This window comes from Taudactylus pleione, unplaced genomic scaffold, assembly GCF_031769625.1.
Source record: "Taudactylus pleione unplaced genomic scaffold, aTauple2 ptg000454l, whole genome shotgun sequence".
Taxonomy (NCBI): domain Eukaryota; kingdom Metazoa; phylum Chordata; class Amphibia; order Anura; family Myobatrachidae; genus Taudactylus; species Taudactylus pleione.
The window spans coordinates 10,647,050-10,664,567 of record NW_028284856.1 but is presented as its reverse complement, the minus strand read 5'-3'; the positions used below and the strand labels follow the sequence as shown (position 1 = coordinate 10,664,567).

General features: G+C 42.9%; 1 protein-coding gene across 2 annotated transcripts in view; it reads right to left on the bottom strand.

The window, feature by feature from the left end:
- The window catches only part of APTX (aprataxin), a 38,865-nt gene extending 21,352 nt beyond the window's left edge, over positions 1-17,513 (bottom strand). The window contains exons 1-3 of one of the 2 annotated variants that reach the window (XM_088448382.1): positions 17,335-17,513; positions 6,016-6,150; positions 2,846-2,892 (exon numbers count right to left, since the gene is read on the bottom strand). In XM_088448382.1, the coding sequence (XP_088304508.1) occupies positions 2,846-2,892; positions 6,016-6,145 (177 nt within the window). In that variant the 5' untranslated portion in view covers positions 6,146-6,150; positions 17,335-17,513. The other variant, XM_088448380.1, reaches the window with a different exon arrangement.
- Between the last annotated feature and the right edge of the window lie 5 nt (positions 17,514-17,518).

The following is a 17,518-nucleotide window of genomic DNA, read 5'->3' as shown; positions in this document are numbered from 1 at the left end:
TCTGTAACACTTTCTTTATATCATTTCTGTCACTATGCCTTGTACTTCTTTTCTAAATAAAGTATTCCTTAATTAGTCTATTTCATATATGCTCCAGAACCCAGCCTTGAGGAAGCTATTAGATCGCTAAGGGTATGCTATACCTATTATTTGTTGCTAGCAGCAGGTAGAGACAAACTAACTGCGTGGTAGTTTGTGTCTCTGAGCCTGCGCAATTGTGTTAGAGGACATGTGGCCCTTTATATTTAACACGAGTGGTGGCAGTAAAGAGAGGTGTAGGAGATCGCTGTATAAGGACTTTGTGATCTGTGCAATTGCAGTCCAGACACTATCAGGGGTATTCAATATGGGTGCGATCGTTTTTGCGTTAATATCGGAGGTATGACGTCATTATCGCAGGTTTTACTTTTACACCGTATTCAATTTCAAAGATTTATCGCAGTTTTGAAAAGTCTGATAAAAAACGGGGATAACTTTTCACCATTGAATAGGTGTCGTAAAAAAGTGCAGAATTGGGGTTTAGGGGTGCAGGCTTAAAAAAAATAGCCTGCACCCCTGGGAATGACATTTGAAAAAGAACTGTGTCAAAAAAAGTAAAAAAAAAAAAAATAGGCACGCCCCAAAAAATTCATTTAAAAATTGGAGTGAAAAAAAAAAAATGGGAAAAAATTGTTTAGCAATAGGGAAATAGGTTCAGGGCTATTCTACAAGTATGCGGCAGGTGTTTTCTAGAATAGAATTATAGCGGCAGGTGCACAAATGCAGAATTTAAAAAAAATTACTTTAGGGACTTAAAAATATGCTAGTACCCATTTTCATGTACCCCAAATTTGATGGGACCACTTAAAAAAACGAAAAAAATTACCTAAGTGCTGTTATGCATCACTTCTTCAATGTCGGGAAAAAACACCTGCTGCGGCTATTTAAATCCCCGACTTTCAATTAAAGGCTAAACCGGTGGTACCCATAGTGTTCCCCCATGTTTTTACAACTTTAGGGGGGTCTTACAATTATTTTAAGGAAAAATTAGTAACTTTACGCAAATCCAACTTCGGAGTTTCCCGTTTTCGTTAATTTAATATTGAATACGGGGATAAGCGGGAGCGCGCACCATACCTTAACGCAGAAAAAAACTCCGATATGAAACGTTAACTTCGACAGTGAAGTTAACGTTTCATATTAAATACACCTCTAAGTGTGATAACATCAAGGTAAATGAAATGACTGCATCTGGTCATATAGTGCTAACGTCAGGCATACCTACTGGGGTCCCTGACATATATGTATAATATAAACAAATTATTGTTTTCTTAAGTAAAACATTATGGTCATAGTTAACAACTCCATACTTTTGCAGTTATGCTCTTTAATCTGTTGAATGTATATGGTCACAGAACTACATGGTGTCTTGTAATATTCTTATCATTTACAATAGGAAGTATATTATCTCATATACATTGCCCTCATCACTGTGGATTCTTTGTCTGTCTGCTAATTGAAAAGAACTAGAATGTAGGCGCTAATCAAAAATGTGCAAAAAAAATATATTACTAATAGCAGCAGCCACTCACTAAAACCAATCTACGAAAGGTCTCTAAACTAAACAAAACCAAAAAAATCAATGTGCACTATAACATTATAAGTCCCGGAGTAAGGTTACTGCAAACGGAATTAACCTTACTCCGGGACTTATAATGTTATAGTGCACATTGATTTTTTTTATATTTGTGTCGACACAATTTGGCAAGTCTAACTATACACAATTGATGTCAGTAATTATGCTGCTTTCTATTGCTTTTTTATATTTATATGTGTAAATGTTTTAACAACTGTCTGATTATATAAAATCATTTTCATTATATCTATGGTGTTTTGTGTCAATTCCTGCCATTATAAGGTTTGATAAGCGCAATCACTTTTTTGGTTTTGTCTGCTATTTGAAACAGTCTCTGTGAAATTACCAGAGGACCAATGTTTGGACGGACATATTATCAAGTAACTCATTTACCTTTTTTTTTTTTTTTTTACAATTCATAAAGTTTGTGGGATTCAGTTTAATAACATGACTGAGTGCACAGTGAGTTATTTTTGTTTTGAGAAATTATAGATTGCATAAAGAATGTGACTGAGCTGACTAATGTCAACGATTGTATTGTTATGTGACTATAGGTGCGTACACACTGGGCGATTAAAGTGGACGACTGAACAATAACGATATCGTTAAGTCGTCCACTTTATCGTCCATTTATAACACAAAACGATGAATGATAACGAGGACGTGCGTTCCTGCGGGTCGTTCGTCATTATCGTTCATCAAGTAAACATGCACGCCAACCTGATGATGTCGTCAGGTTGCTGCATGTTGGGGAATAGGAAAGAGAGCCCGGCGCTGAACGATATCGTTAATGATATCGTTCAGCGGGTGTGCTCAATGTCATGAACGACATTGAGCACACCCTGCCGGGGACACACTAGACGATATCTCTCACGGAGCATATCGTCTAGTGTGTATGCTCCTGATGTTCTGTGTTGCTAATAACCAAAACAGATCTACTTCCTATGCAGCACAAATAGAGCTTTATCTACTCCAGATAACATTCACCATTTCTATGCCTCTCAGAGGCATCTTTTCAGCTAGTAATGAAGAATATGTAGTTGAAATAATGTGTAACAAATTCCTTATGTGAACGCATATATGTTTAAAAAGCCTAGTTAATTAGCTTAAAGTCAAGCTAATTTATAATCACTTGCAATGTATGTGATATATGTGTATAGTAAATAACAATTATTACCTCAGAGTTATTGGGTTTACACCACAAAATGAACATACTGTAAGGAAACATACCTGTTTGACTCTCACATAACCTTTGTTGCAATCAGAAGTCAGATGCACTGCAAAAAATAGTGAGACACTTTTAGGTGAGACCGCTACAGGCCAAATCACAGCACTAATTTTTAACGGAGAGTACAAAACAGTATTGCACACACTACCTTTATGGCTTAGCAAGGAGCCCCAGTAAACCTAAAATGTATGGGGGCTGTGAATATTGTCTGGTGGTCATTAAAATGCTCACAGTATTGTCTGGTGGTCACAAACATCGCAGATGGAATGAGCGATTTTTAAACTACTGCACATGCATTATTGTCTGAGATTTCACTCTGCGTCAAATTAGCAGTCCAAAGATGCAAGGCTCTGCATTCATGAGCAAACGATAGTGGTAACAGGTTAGCGGGAAATGGGCTGTAACTGGACGAGGAGTATTGTGTCGTAAATCATTTTCATAGGCTCGTCATGGGCGTGTAGTTTGTTTTAAGAAGTTGAAGAGTTGAGGGGCACCAAAATCTATCTTGCCTCTGGGCGACTGGAATAAAGTTTTGCTACTGATGAACAGTGTCTATACACTGGTAGGAATGCTGTTCATATGTACCATATGCTTTGAGGCCAATGGTGTCATTCTTGCTTTGGTGTATGCAGGATGACAACACTGGCATCTAAAAGGTTACTAATACCCCTTAAACACTTGCAGCAATAACCCGGGTTATTGCACATGAACGTGCAGCAACCCGGGTTACTGTGCAGTGTGAAAGGGCCAGGCTGAAATAAGCCGGGTCGAGCGACCCAGCATCTCAGCCCTGGTCACGAGAACCAAACTCACAGGGCAGTGTGAACGGGTAACCCGGGTTGATGCGACCCAGGTCCCGTTCACTGCATAGGAAGAGCCAGTGCTTGGAGATGAGATCATCTCCAAGCACTGGCTCACCACGTGATGACAGTGACGTCATCGACCAGGCAATAAGCAGAGTTGGTGACGCCAGTCTGAAAGGTGTCGCACCAGGGATGGAACAGCGGACAAAATCCTGGGTGCGACCCGGTATTTATATGTAAAATGGGTATAACTGACCCACCCTGTTTGCTATGCCATCTCTCTCCTTTAGGTCTACAAGATTAAAATGGGGGCTGGACTACCCCCTGCAAACTGTGTGTAAAAACTGTATTAAATGGGCAGCAAAGGCCATGTAAATTGCATTATACCTGTATCTCTCGGTCTAGCTCAGTGATGGACAATGAAATACTATGGGGGACACACATTAGGGCTCATTCTTAGTCACACACAAAGGGGCTGTAGTTGCGGGTCGCCACGGAAGCCTGATTTACAATCTTATGAAAATGCAAGAATCCGTAGGGCTATTATGCGGGTTCATGCAATTGCAAGCAGGAAGCCATTGATTTTACGCTAGCCGCTGCAACTGTGATCATTAGTATCGTTACCTGCCCAAAGCTAGGGGCCAGAGATCTGTTAGAAACAGGCTTCCCTTCCCTGTATGCATGACTTAGAATCGCACAAAGCTTTAGATATACGCCCATGGTACGGTTATGTGTGATTGTATTGTAATTTTCCAATTCCTGCCCTAAAACACCCTATATTAAGCCATGCTCCTTCCAACTCAGAATAAGACGGGCATGCACTGTCTGCAATGACTCGCTGTTTGCGCCTGTGCACAGAGATCTGTCCAACTCAGACTCGGGCAAAAACAGTCAACATAGCAACTTCAAAACTCACAGAACTCATCCCTCCATTTACCATAAAAAGCTCCCAAATGCCCTTCAGACCTTCCAACATGCCACTCAGATCTCAGAACATACAGGTGAGACTTCAACACATCACCCATATACAACCAATCATAACACATGCCATCCAGACCTTGTCAAAAAACTCTCAAGTTTCCTATTTGCAAGCTAATCTAGTGACCTTTAATAAGGTGCCCATAAAGGAAGGGGCTGGAGGAGGACATATGACGCGGAAGCCGCTCTGACTTATTCTCTTCTTTTTTTTTTATAATGTAAAGAATAAGACAGAACAGAAGGTTCAGTTTTATCCTATACTTTATTAAGAGCAGAGAATAAATCAGAAAAGGGTACAGAGATGGGGCCCCAGGTAAAGTCTAAATGAGATGCTAGCTGTCCGTGGGGAGCCTTTCCCCACCACAATTCTGCATGTGTGTAAAATCACTAACTGTTACTGGTTTAGCTATTAGGAGTTACTATTCAGCCTGAAACCCTACTGTATTCCTGCAAGGCACCAATACCTGCTGAAATCCTGTGACCCATAGATAAGAGACTCCACACTAGTCTGTTCCCTGGCTGTCTTGTGTTGAAACCAATGTCCTATATCAATGTACTGCCTACTATTCTGCAATCCTGATCCAATGTAAGCGGTCCAGAGCAACCATCCACAGTCACCATCGAGCACCCAGAAGTGGCTCCAGGTGCCAATAGAGACTATTGTGTTACAATTGGATTCACTATTGTGGTGCGCTATTGACACTACCAGTGGGTGATTGCCTGTGTCTGGGGGCTGAGAATCTCCAGTAATTACTACATGGCAGGTTACTGATGGTAACATAGAATGTGTACTAATTTAGTTCAAAATTTACATTTAGCCAGTAAATATCACTAACACAATCATTTTAGTTACAGCTGGTGCTTTGCTGGAAGCCCCAAAACTGTTCTGCTTCAATTAAAAAAAAAAAGATAGGAGTCAATCTCCCGAGGATAATAGTGAATGCTTTATAACCCTATGATTTCACCTATACACATTTAATGAAATGGAGTCCCGCGGTAAACACCACCAAGTAGTCCATAAGCAATTGGAAAAAAATAAGAAAAACATAAGATCCTGAACATCCCCAATTTTTGATGGAATGCAAGTACCACGGACATCCTAGTATAAACACACCTGAATAAAAAAAAGTTACGAAAAATTGTTTTTTTCCATATTTACTAGGGTTTTTTTCTACTTTATTTACCTCATTAGGATTTAAAAAAGGCACAACACATAAATATAAAAATAAAATAGAACAGGAAGTCAGTACTGGAGGAAACGCATAAAAAAAATAATACAATATATAAAACATCAAGCACAGTGTGAGAAAGTTTGTGTGATTGGTTCATTACCAATGTTTCCAGAAATTGTTAGGCTGCATTGCTTCTAAATGTTTCTATTAGTACATTACCTTGCTGTCTGGAACATTTTTTGTCTACTATTTTTGTCTCTGGTCCTCGTCCAATTACCACTGACTCTGCATGAGGTAATTTGATTCTATGACATGCATTTTCTTTACTCACTAACCAGCATTCAAGCATTATCCCTAATAGAAAGAGGAAAAAAGGAAAATGAAAAATTCATTAACTGAGCCAAGAAACTCAAATCTACATTTTATCTTAAAATTTAAGCAGACAGCAGTGTTTCTGTATAATGACCATTGAAGGAGACCATTAAACTTTGTACAGCACAACTGGATGGAGACCATTGGTCATAGTCCTCCTGGAGTCTAAACCTTAGCCCAGGGCTCGACAAATCCCGGAGGCCAGGTCGCCATGGCTACCAGATTTTGCTCCCTGGCTACTAGATTTTGCAGTGAGGGAGGAAGCAGATCCTCATCAGCCCTGGCAGAGTTCGTGCCTATAGTATTGCGGTGTTCATATCATGCACAGGAGTGCATGTGCTGAGTGTCACCTGTGCACAAAAGTGCATGTGCTGTGCCTTTGTCCGTCCCGGCCTGCACTGATGACTCCTCTACATCCTGGCCTGCTCTCATCCCTGCTGTCTGTCCCAGTCTACGCTGTTTCTCCTGTACGTCCCGGCTGTCTACTGTCTCCTATCTCCGGCTGCATAGAGCTGTCCGGTAATAGGGTCTATGCGTGGCCAGGGATTGCGGAGCAGCTTCAGAGGGATAGTGGTGTGACCACGAGGGGAGGGGGGTTCTGTTGTACTTTCTGGCACCATTATTTTATGTGATATGTGGTCCGTTATTACTGGAGGGTGGGGGGTGGAGCAGGGGAGCTGTGTAGAGCAGTGAGGGGGCCTTCATTTTACTGTATGCATTCAACTGTGACCATTTTGTGGACTAGTATAGTGTGGATAACACTTGTATAACACACAGAGCTGCGCTCCTCACTCACTCCTGTAATTTTTTTGGGGGGACTGTGGTCTGGCTCCTACACTTTCATCCTAGCTCCTAGATTTTAGAAAAATTTGTCAAGCCCTGCCTTAGCCCTAGGTCTCTTGCTGAATACATCACGTTTTTCTTCAAGATTTGTCTGAGCGATGGCCATAATGAATGAGAAACATTTTTTGTTAAGTTTACTAAGTAAAAACTTCATGAGACTTTCCTGTGTAAGGAAGGGATAGAGGGGGGGAAAGTAGACAGCAATACCTATTTGATAGATACTTATTTTATAAGGCAGGGTCGCTGGCCTTTGTTACTCAGAGATAGATGTGCTTTGGTTTTCCCTTGTCTGCTTAGCCAACATTGGGGGCAACCTACACTAGATTTGTGCAGTGTAATGTTAGGAGGAAACGGGGATGCTGCTGCAGAGTATGTTCAGAATTTAAATTGCTGGATTGCATAATGGATTTTTAACCCTTTGGCAGCCAGTTAGCAATCTTATGCATACACAGAGGCATCGGATTCATCTGGAGGAGTGCCACTGTTTTGTAAAGTGACAGAGAAGCTTCTACGTACATGCATTCATGTGATATCTTGCCATAACATATTTGACTGCAATAATTACCTCCATATTAACTGCCTAATAATGATGTCCCACACTATAATTAGAACCTTAGTGAAGCCATGCATTGCACTGATTTAAATACCTTACCATCATATATAATCCAATATCTATTGCATTTATCATAGTAGATAATAGGATGATGTAATTGCATGCAATTCATATTAAAGCATGTAACAGTGCCACATTGTACACACCTTGCTGAATTATACTGCAGCCCATGTCACTCTACAGTGTCACACACTGCTTTATTTACATAAGAGCTCTGGTGTTCAGTTGCTCAATGAGTTGTTTGCAACCAGAAGTCCGGGCTTTGATTACATCAATTAGTGAGAAGTAAACTGGGCAATGACCATTATAATACATGTCTGGTCAGTGAGGAGAGAGTAGGGTGGCTATTGAAAATAAAGGATAGGTCTTGTTGAGATCACCTTTCACCATTTTTCATTACACAGGGATGAATATGTATTTGTTAGATATGTGTTTAAATGCCAAGGGTTAAATGATTCTTAAAATATTGCAAGATGGATCTTTAGGCACCTCTAGAATCTCTAATCTATCCCCTAAAGGAGTTAAGGCCCCCATACATGGTGCGATTCAAAGTTGGTAAGATGAGTTGTACGATTGCCCTTGAAATTCTTCCCTTGAAATTTTTCATAAGATGTGGTCAAATGGTGTACGACTGATCGTTACGATCATAGAATAAGATACACTTCTATGAATCACATTGTGATCGTAGATCTCTCTGCAAAACCATCTGATCTGCAATACAACTAGACGACGGCAGGGAGACGCGCATCGGGGACGCAGAACACACAAAATACACATATTTTCACACGATTGGTCTGTCCAACCTGTCGTAACTGGCCATATCGTGTAAAAAATCGTCCCGTTTATGGGCACCTTTAAGCTGGCCACACATCTAAAGATTATCAGTCCAACCATCCAACTAGTTGATTGGTTGGGATGAAAATCTGGTAAGGTATGGGAGTAAATAATGATCAGCAATTTGCTCCTAAATGCCAGAAAACATGAAAATGGTTGTCAGATAAGTTTGTTAAATGTTTGATCTAAAACAATTTGTTCAAACAACAGTATCTGTCCATTTTCCGGCGTTTGGGAGCAAATTGCTGATTGTCATTTACTTTCATACCTTACCAGATTTTCATTCCAGCCAATTAACTAGTTGGCTGCTGGGACAGATAATCTTTAGATGTGTAGCCAGCTTTAAGAATACCTTAAGAAGTAGTGTCGACCGCTGGCATTAGACTTTGCCATTTTGCCCCACCAGCGGTCAGCCATGGGCTACTTTCTCTGGAATGGATTACTAAGTGTTAATTTGGAGTAGAGTGAGTTTTGCCTAGCTTCTAATATAATTACACCCTTTTGTAAGTACAGTCCTCCAATTAGCAGATATCCAATTCGGCAGGAAATAATTAACAAGTACATCAAAATAAAAGGTGCCTATACACTTGGCGATGTGCTCACGATCAGACGTCGTGTACCATTACCCCTTGAACTCTCCCCAACGATTTGGTGTAAAAAGTGTCCAATGCGACAAACGATCTATGATGCATCCTTAACTTTTTCCAGTGCATCGTGTCCCAGATTGGTAAATCTGCCCTACAGCACAGCAGATCTGAAGATGCGATGTAGGACCTGCGGGGACGCGCGTCGTGATCGTGAGTGGACACTCACGATTTGGGCACATTTTACATGATTTGTCGTCACGATGCGTCTGAATCGGTCAAATCGTGTAAGATATCGCTAAGTGTGTAGGCAGGCACCTTTAGATCCAGACAACCAATCCTCTAGATAAGGACTTACCCAGACAGAACTCTACAATTCCATACTCTAACAGATGATCACCTCTCCCCTTTGGCTAATCTCTGTGTCACGACCATGGGTGACAGGCTGCTGAGATCGCGGCGCTTACCGCTCCGGGCGCTGTGGCATGGTGTTTCCAGCAGAGGTGCAGGTTCCTGGAGAATAGCGCTGGGTGCTGTGAGTCTCCGCAGACCAAAGGCTTCCATCTGGAGGCAGGTGAGAGGGGCTGAGACTGGCAGAGCTTCCATGCTGTGACCACTGGGCGTGGCCATCTTGGATTTGGGTCACATGTCGTTTCTGGCCAATCAGGTTCAGTCTGGGCTGGGGAGGCTAGCAACCAATCCTGCACTACCTGAGGGTACTAAAGGGCTGTCCAGAGGCTCTTTAGTTGCCAGTGCAACGTCAATCACAGCGTATGCTGTGAGCTAGTTCTCTGTGCTCCTTTGCTCATTTAAAGTGTCAGTACCAGTGTGTTTCTGCAGACTCCCCTCTCAGCCTTGGTGCAGTTTGCTCCTGTTACTACCTGTCTCCTGATCCCGTCTACCTGCTATACCCAGCCTACCCCGGGTCTCTAAGTTCCGCCAGTGTCTCGCAGCCTGGTTCTGATCCCGTGGCGTGCCACTGCTTCATGAGTCATACTCCCCTAAGGCCGGCTGCCTTCAAGTACCAGCAAACAGGTCCTCATTCCTCATCCGACTCCACTCCGGGTCCAAGCGCACGCCAAGCCGTGACACTCTGTCCCTATAACCACAGCCAAATTCTCACGCTGTCCTGTCCTTTCCTTGGACAGGTAAATGATAAACTTCTTCCCTGGGTTTGGGTAAACAAGAAACTGGCAGAATGGGGCACTGGGAAAACTCCCTTTTGTTTACCTCTTACCCCGTGTGGAGTGTTCGCTGAAACATGTAATGGCTATTACAAAGAAACAATGGGTAGATGTTGATGTTAACAAAGAGGCGACTAGAATAATAAAGGTATGCTTCTTCTATGGAATGGAAGTCCCCGGGGGAACACTACTTCTGGCCCAAAAATGGCCTTCAGAAGAATGGAGACTAAAGGTACCCACATATAGTTATGGTGCCTAGGAACTTTATCTGAATCCACTCTTCAACAATTCAAAGCTAAAAACAAAACAGAACTTCGCAAACACACTAAAACATTACATCAATAACAACCCTTTTTCCATCTCCTGTGTTGCCATGATTCGTATGACTGCTGTAAGCTATGTATATGTTCTGTGTGGTGCATATAAACAGACAAGAACGGAAAAAGTGTGACCATATGTCCAGGTTGGTTAAATAAGCGAAAAAGGCCAAACTGTGTCTGTTACTGTCGGGAAGGTTATCCCAATACTGTCCCAATCATCTCTGCAAGAGAACTCAGTTAATACTGCCGACATAGGGTAGGGTTGCTTAGTAAGCTCATTGTGTGTTGAAACTCCTGATAATTATTATTGCCAGTAATTTATCTTAAGCATTTGCAAACTGACAAAGTATGAAGGTGGTTTATTAAGTAAGGTAACTAGACCTCTCACTGCGTAAATCTATTCCACTCGTACATATAATCAATAGTATAGTCTTGGTACAGATTATTTTTACACATAGTCCCCATACTTGTCTTAGCATTTGTTGCAATGGTACATAAAAGGCATCTATCCCGGCATAGAAGAAATCAGTGTCAAGCCCCTGTAGCCAAGACATGATGGCTTGCTGAACTTCACCGCCATTTGCGAATAAGTCTTCCACCCAGGTGCTTCTTCAAAGGTCCAAAGAGATCCAAATCACTCGGTGCCATTTCAGGGCTGTAGGGATGATGGTTCAGTACCTTCCAATGGTAGCGCCTAATGGCTGAATGTGGCCAGGCGTTACCATGCATCAATACGATGTCTGTTCGCAGCAACCCAAGTCATTTCGACTAATCGCCCTCCGCAAACGGCTCAATGTATCACAATAGCGGATAGCATCCACAGTATCTCACTCTGTGAGGAAATCAACAAGAAGCACGTCCTTGTGGTCCCAAAACATGGTCACCATGACCTTCTTTGCTTATGAAGTTGGTTTGAATTTCTTTGAAGGTGGAAATGATGTGTGTTTCCATGTCATGGATGCTTGCTTCGTCTCCGGTGTCACATGATGCACCATTTCATCACCTGTAACAATACGCTACAGGAACTGTACTCCCTCCTCATGGTACAGCGTCAAGTGCACAAGTGAATTCCATTCTACTGGTTTTGTGAATTTCGGTAACCAGCGTGAACACTTTTTCTTGTACCCCAGTAGCTCAGGAACAATGTTGTGCACAGTACCCACTGAGATGTTCAGTTTGTCAGCAATATCATTAACTCAAATGTGTCTGTGCTCCTTAATCAGACCATCAATGCGACACAAATTGTCATCTGTGGTGGACGTGCTTGGCCGGCCGGATCACTGCTCATCTTGAACGTCTGTCCTGCCGTTATCAAAGACAGTGTACCAAACCTGATTCTGTAACATGGCGTTATCAGCCTACTCCTTGACAAGTTGGCGGTAAATTTCAGCTGCTGATGTGCACTTTAGACGCAGTAATCTAAGGACACTTCGCACCTCAATGTTTGACCATGTTTCCACCAGCCCCGCCATTTTACAACTGATGTTGGAACAGTATGACTGATATAAGGCACAGTCTAATGGCCATGAGGGAAGCAATTTTCTACCTGTGGGAAATTAGAATGAAATAGAGAACATTACACACTCGAGAGGTCTTGTTACCTTAGTTTTTGAACGACCCTCGTACATCTGAACCTTTAATTTGTTTGCCTAAGTGACTCCAAACTCACAGAAGTATCAGGAGTCCTTAGCTAGAACATAAGGGAGCCTTCAGGCAGCTAAGCTATGCTGGACGGTAAGAGTTAATATTACCCTATCATCCTCACCTCAAGGTAAAAATGAATTTGGTACCTGAGTGTTCTTAGCAATTAAGTGATTCTTGCACCTAGCGTCGATGCGTTTCATCCTATGTCCGTTTAAGTAAAATGAAACGCGTGAACATTTACAGTCTGTGACTGCACTTGACACTTTTACAGTGAGCTGTGAGTAAAAGTAAAAGTCTTTCCTATTTCATTACACAGTTTGGAACTTTATCTTCAGTGGAACATTTCTATTGTTATTGTTGCAACATCTGACTTAACCTTTGAACATTGTGCACCAGACATTATAGTACTGGAGCAGCGGATGGACTTATTAGCCCCCGATACCTCATGGATAAAGCCTTGGGCTGCAGCAACTAATTGGTTCCATATGGCTTTGAGGGACTTATACTCCATGGAACTAATTATAACATCTAAGTTCTAGAAGATAAAATCCTGTGTACTTATTTAAGGAAAGTGGTTCCAAAATTTATGTATATTTGGGCTCTTACCATTGGAAAAACATCACATTGCCATATATAATCCTTACGAGCTCAGCTGACATTTTATAGTGATTTAGCATTACTGTTTAAAATGTATATCTTCTATTATTCTTGAGTAAATTATATGCCCAAGTATTCACTTTATACTATTGTTGTTTTTGATGTATGTATTGTCTTTATCATATAATTAAAGAAAAAAATATTTTTTTGTATATAACCATCATCAAGTGAAATTCACTTAGTCACAGACTTTACCATGCAGCTTCCGTTCCTGGTTAAAAAGTACAGAGCTAATCAATTAGTGGCACATGGTAAGCCTGCAATTAGCCCTGAAGAAGCACGTAATGCGGATTTCTGCTCACACTCTCTGGAGGTCCAAGTAGAAGTCTGTGTTCAGTGGTGCCCTGTAGCTAGGGAACCAGTATGATTTACCACCGGCCGCTGGTTTTAAAACCTGACAGCGGAAGCCTGGCAGGGGTGAACATCCCAACTGCTAATTTAGGTAAGTACCACTAACCTAATTCCCTACCCTTACCCTCCTTAGGGGTGCCTAACCGTAACCTCCCCCCCAAGTGCCTAATCCTTATCTCCCTCTAAGTGCCTAAACCTAACCCCCCCTTCCCTTAGCCTAATCCTAACCCTCCCGGGGGGCTGCCTAACCCTAAGTCCCCCCCGGGATCCCCTAACCTAACCATTCCCCCCGCAGCTGTCCATGCTCGGCGCCCGGCTTACCTTTGATCAGGATGCCGGGCGTCGGGCTCCCGGCATAGGTAAAATGACGGGCTTCGGGATTTCGACACCTGTCATTAGACCCCTGCCGGTATTAGTCAGGATGCCGACGGTCGGCATTTAGACAGTCAGCATCCAGACTGCATACCGGAGCTAGTCGCAGCTTTTTTCTGTCTTCTTTATTGTAAGACAGTCCATTTTCATGGTTTTGTAATAAACAGCTCTACTTAAGTTATAAATTTGTATCACTACTACAAAGATCCAGTGACGTGTGTTGAGGTCAATGGTTGGGGAGGCACACATGAGTAAACACACAGTTTGTATATCAAAACTCTGGAGCATGACAGGGAGCATGATAGGGGGAGAAAGTATGACAGTGGAGGCTCTGCATCCACTGACTGCACGTTCCTGTGAAGATCCCGCTTTGTTCTTGTGACTAATGGACACAAGCTAACATTCTAATTCTCTCCCTGAATACCCTGCACTAAGCCTAGAATCTTGCTTCAGCACTCTCAAATACCCAGCCGACCTGATCCAAAGTAGGTGGTGAGACGGATCCAGCAAACATGTTGAATCTATATGCATTACCAAGAAGTGTAAGCCATTCCAGGTGCTGGATGAAAGTAGCCAGCTGATGGCAGCAATACCCTCCTATAACTGGAGACACCAAGCCAGTGAATGACTGGTTTGACAAGGAGTGCCAGAAGGAGTTGTCAATGACAGAAAGTTACAGATATCTGTAACCCTAGAGAGTGGCTGAGTAAGACTATACTGTCACAGACAGATGTTCCCATCATTGCTATGTGACAGTATAAATGTTAGAGAATTTCCATAGACTTTCTTGCACCGAAGCTCAGTTTTGAACACAGCCTGTCCTAAACTGATCCCACATCTGTTCCATTTTCTCTTAATTTCTTTATTATAGACTTAACAGTACTGTAGGGCATTTAGGCCCTGATTCAGAGCCGGACGCTCTGAAAGAGCACTGGCTCTGTATCAGGGCGTTTTTGTTTTTTTTTGGCCGGTCGCATAGCTGTGGGTGACCACCCACAGCTATTGCGAGCTGCCAGCATGATGGTCGCGGTGATCAAGACCATCGCAACTATCGGGTTTGCAATGAGACCATTGTGGTAGGGTCTCGTGGCCACAAGCCCCAGAGAGCTTCTGGTTCTGGTGATGTCACTGGTGATGTCAGTGGGGCCGCCCACAAATGGCAGGCGTTCGCTTGGGAACACCTCTGTTTGTAATGCCACCTCCACACCACGCCTCCAAAACGGTGTGAGCTGTCAATTAAAATCGACAGCCGCCCCCTTTTGGGGCGAGACCCTGAGCGACGGAGCGCACCTCGCTATCCGGGTGTCGTGCATGCGCACGTCGAACCCGGCTCTTGCGTGCGCATGTGCAGTGGCCTAACGTCGACCCGCTCACGAGCGCATATCGCTTGCGAGCGGGTCTGAATCAGGCCCTTAGTCCCATGAAAGGTGCGTTTCAATCTCCTTTTACAAATTTTGCTTTGAATATTCATTAATTTATATGACGAAATTGGTTTTCAATTGCACTATCTTTGAGACTTCTCACAGACAGGTATAAATATTTTAAACACATTCAAAACACTTTAATTGGAGGGCAGATATGCATTTAAAAAAAGGTTAGTGGGTAGATGCAAAAGAGGAAAAGCTGGTGGGCAGTAGGGGACATATGAGAAAAAAAAGCTAGCCTTCAGATGCAATATAACTATTGTGAAAAGGTGTATGTGAGGTAAATGTTGGTGGGCAGAGGGGTATGCGGCAGAAAAGCTGATGGGCACAGGGATATAAAGGGGAAAATCTGGTGAGAGGCATATGAGGGAAAAGCTGTAGGGCAGAGGGGCATGTGAGTATAACACTGAGGGCATAGGGGCATGTGAGTGAAACACTGAGGGCATAGGGGCATGTGAGGGAAACACTGAGAGCAGAGGGGCATTTAAAGGAAAGGCTGTGGACACTGGTATACAGTGGAAAAGTTGGCTAGCAGAGGGGCATGAGAGGAAAAGCAGAGTAGAAGGGAATGTGAGGTAAAGGTTACTGGACAGATGTGTATTTGAAAAATACACTAGAGTGCAGCGGGGCATGTTTGAAAAAGCTAATGGACAGAGGGGCATGTGAGAGAAAAAGGACATGCAGGTGTGGCATGTGAAAAAACAGTTGGTGGGAGGAGGGGCATGTGAAGAGAAAAGCTGCAAGTCAGATGGGTGTATTAGGGGAAATGCTTCAGGGCAGAGGGAATAAGTTGGCAGGCAGGATTGGGGGAAGAGATGCAGGAAAAAGCTGCTGAGCAGAGAGGGCATGTGAAAAAGATGCTGGTGGAGATTTTCATTTTCCTGATTCTGAATTAATGCTTGTTATATGCAGGTATAAAGGCATTTTACAAGGCCTTTCAATAAGTGCATAATGCATGGACAAGAGACTCAATGAATACAAAAAAATAATGTCACCAACTATCTTTTTTTTCTTTTTAATAAATGCTACTTTTGGAACCCCCCCCCCCCCCCCTGAAAGGGAGTGGGTCTTCATTATTTACACTTTAAAATTACCATTTGCCAAATAATTTCCTACATTTTGCTGCTCTTAAAAACCTACTGCCTGACACAGCTGAATCAGTTTGTGCCATTGCAAGCACACTCCTATTCCATTTCCCAGTCATGTTCATATAAGTAAATCTATAGAGAAATTATTTCCAAATCAACAGCTTCTTTGCAAGCCTTGGGGTCCAGTCCACTTTGTAAAAACCCTATTACCAGACACATTGTAGAAACACAGATGACAGCCACATTGCAAAAGTGTACAAACTAATTTCAAAGTTACATTATGCAAGTTTTATAAAGAAGTGACTATCAGTCACCTTGTACCATTGCCTAGACTGCCATTGTCAGCCGGTAGTGGATAGATCCCCTTCCATAGATGAGCCCTGACGTCATCAGTTACTGTTCAATGTCATTCCCTACTATCCACGTGGACATAGAGGGGGAATATAAACCTGTGGAGAGCGAAGAGAGCCCGCGAGGGGACAAGTTTCTCCTTTTGGCGGCCTTTATGGGCATGGAACCACACTTCTGCCCACACTCCATGTCACTTCCAGGTATTTTTACTGAAGGGGATCTATACACTATTATTGTCAGCCACATAATAGTGGATTTTGTACCTGGAAGTGACGTAAAGGAGGGCAGAAGTTCAGTTTTCTGCCCATACTGTCCACCAAAATGAGAAAGTTGTTCGCTCGCCATGCTTAAGGCTCGCCACAAGATTATATTCCCCCTCTATGTCCATGTGGATGGTAGGGAATGACGTTAGACATAACTGAGGGTACTTCTACGGAAGGGGAACTACTGTAGCTGTAAGCCATAAAAGTGTACTAGAGAGTGGCAGCCATTTTCGTGTAGCACACATCTTTATTATTACCCCCTTTGTTTTCATCCATGGTGGTGGAGAATGATGACATCATCACTGTGTTGCGACTCTCAGCCCTGTCTCCACTCTCCGGGCGATTGCTAGCCTCTTCAGGGAGTCAGGAAGATCACTAATATTATATATGAGTCTCCATTAACCCAAGATCTTAGCTGTAGTCCATAGCGGGAGCCAAAGCCAACCCCGCCCTCCCCCCTTAAAAAATAACAAACAAGAAAAAGCCTTAATCCATCTCTGCTGTCAAGATGTTGTCACTATAATTCTGAATAGTAGAGAGCATGCTATGATATGTAGTTCTACACAAGCTGCAGCGCCATACGTTGCCTACTACCTAGTCCTAACCTAGAGCAGAGAATCACAGTCGCAAGCTCTTACCTAGCGCTGCTGCACCGCTCGGCAGAGAGGGGAGCTGTACTAGTAGCCAGTCGGAGCCGCAACCAACGGAACACCTGAGTGTTCAGACACAGGGACGTGGCGCCGCTGCGTTCCACTGCACACACCACGCTGCGTTCCAGGCGCCATGGTTACAACAGCGGTTATAGATAGCATATGGCAAGCT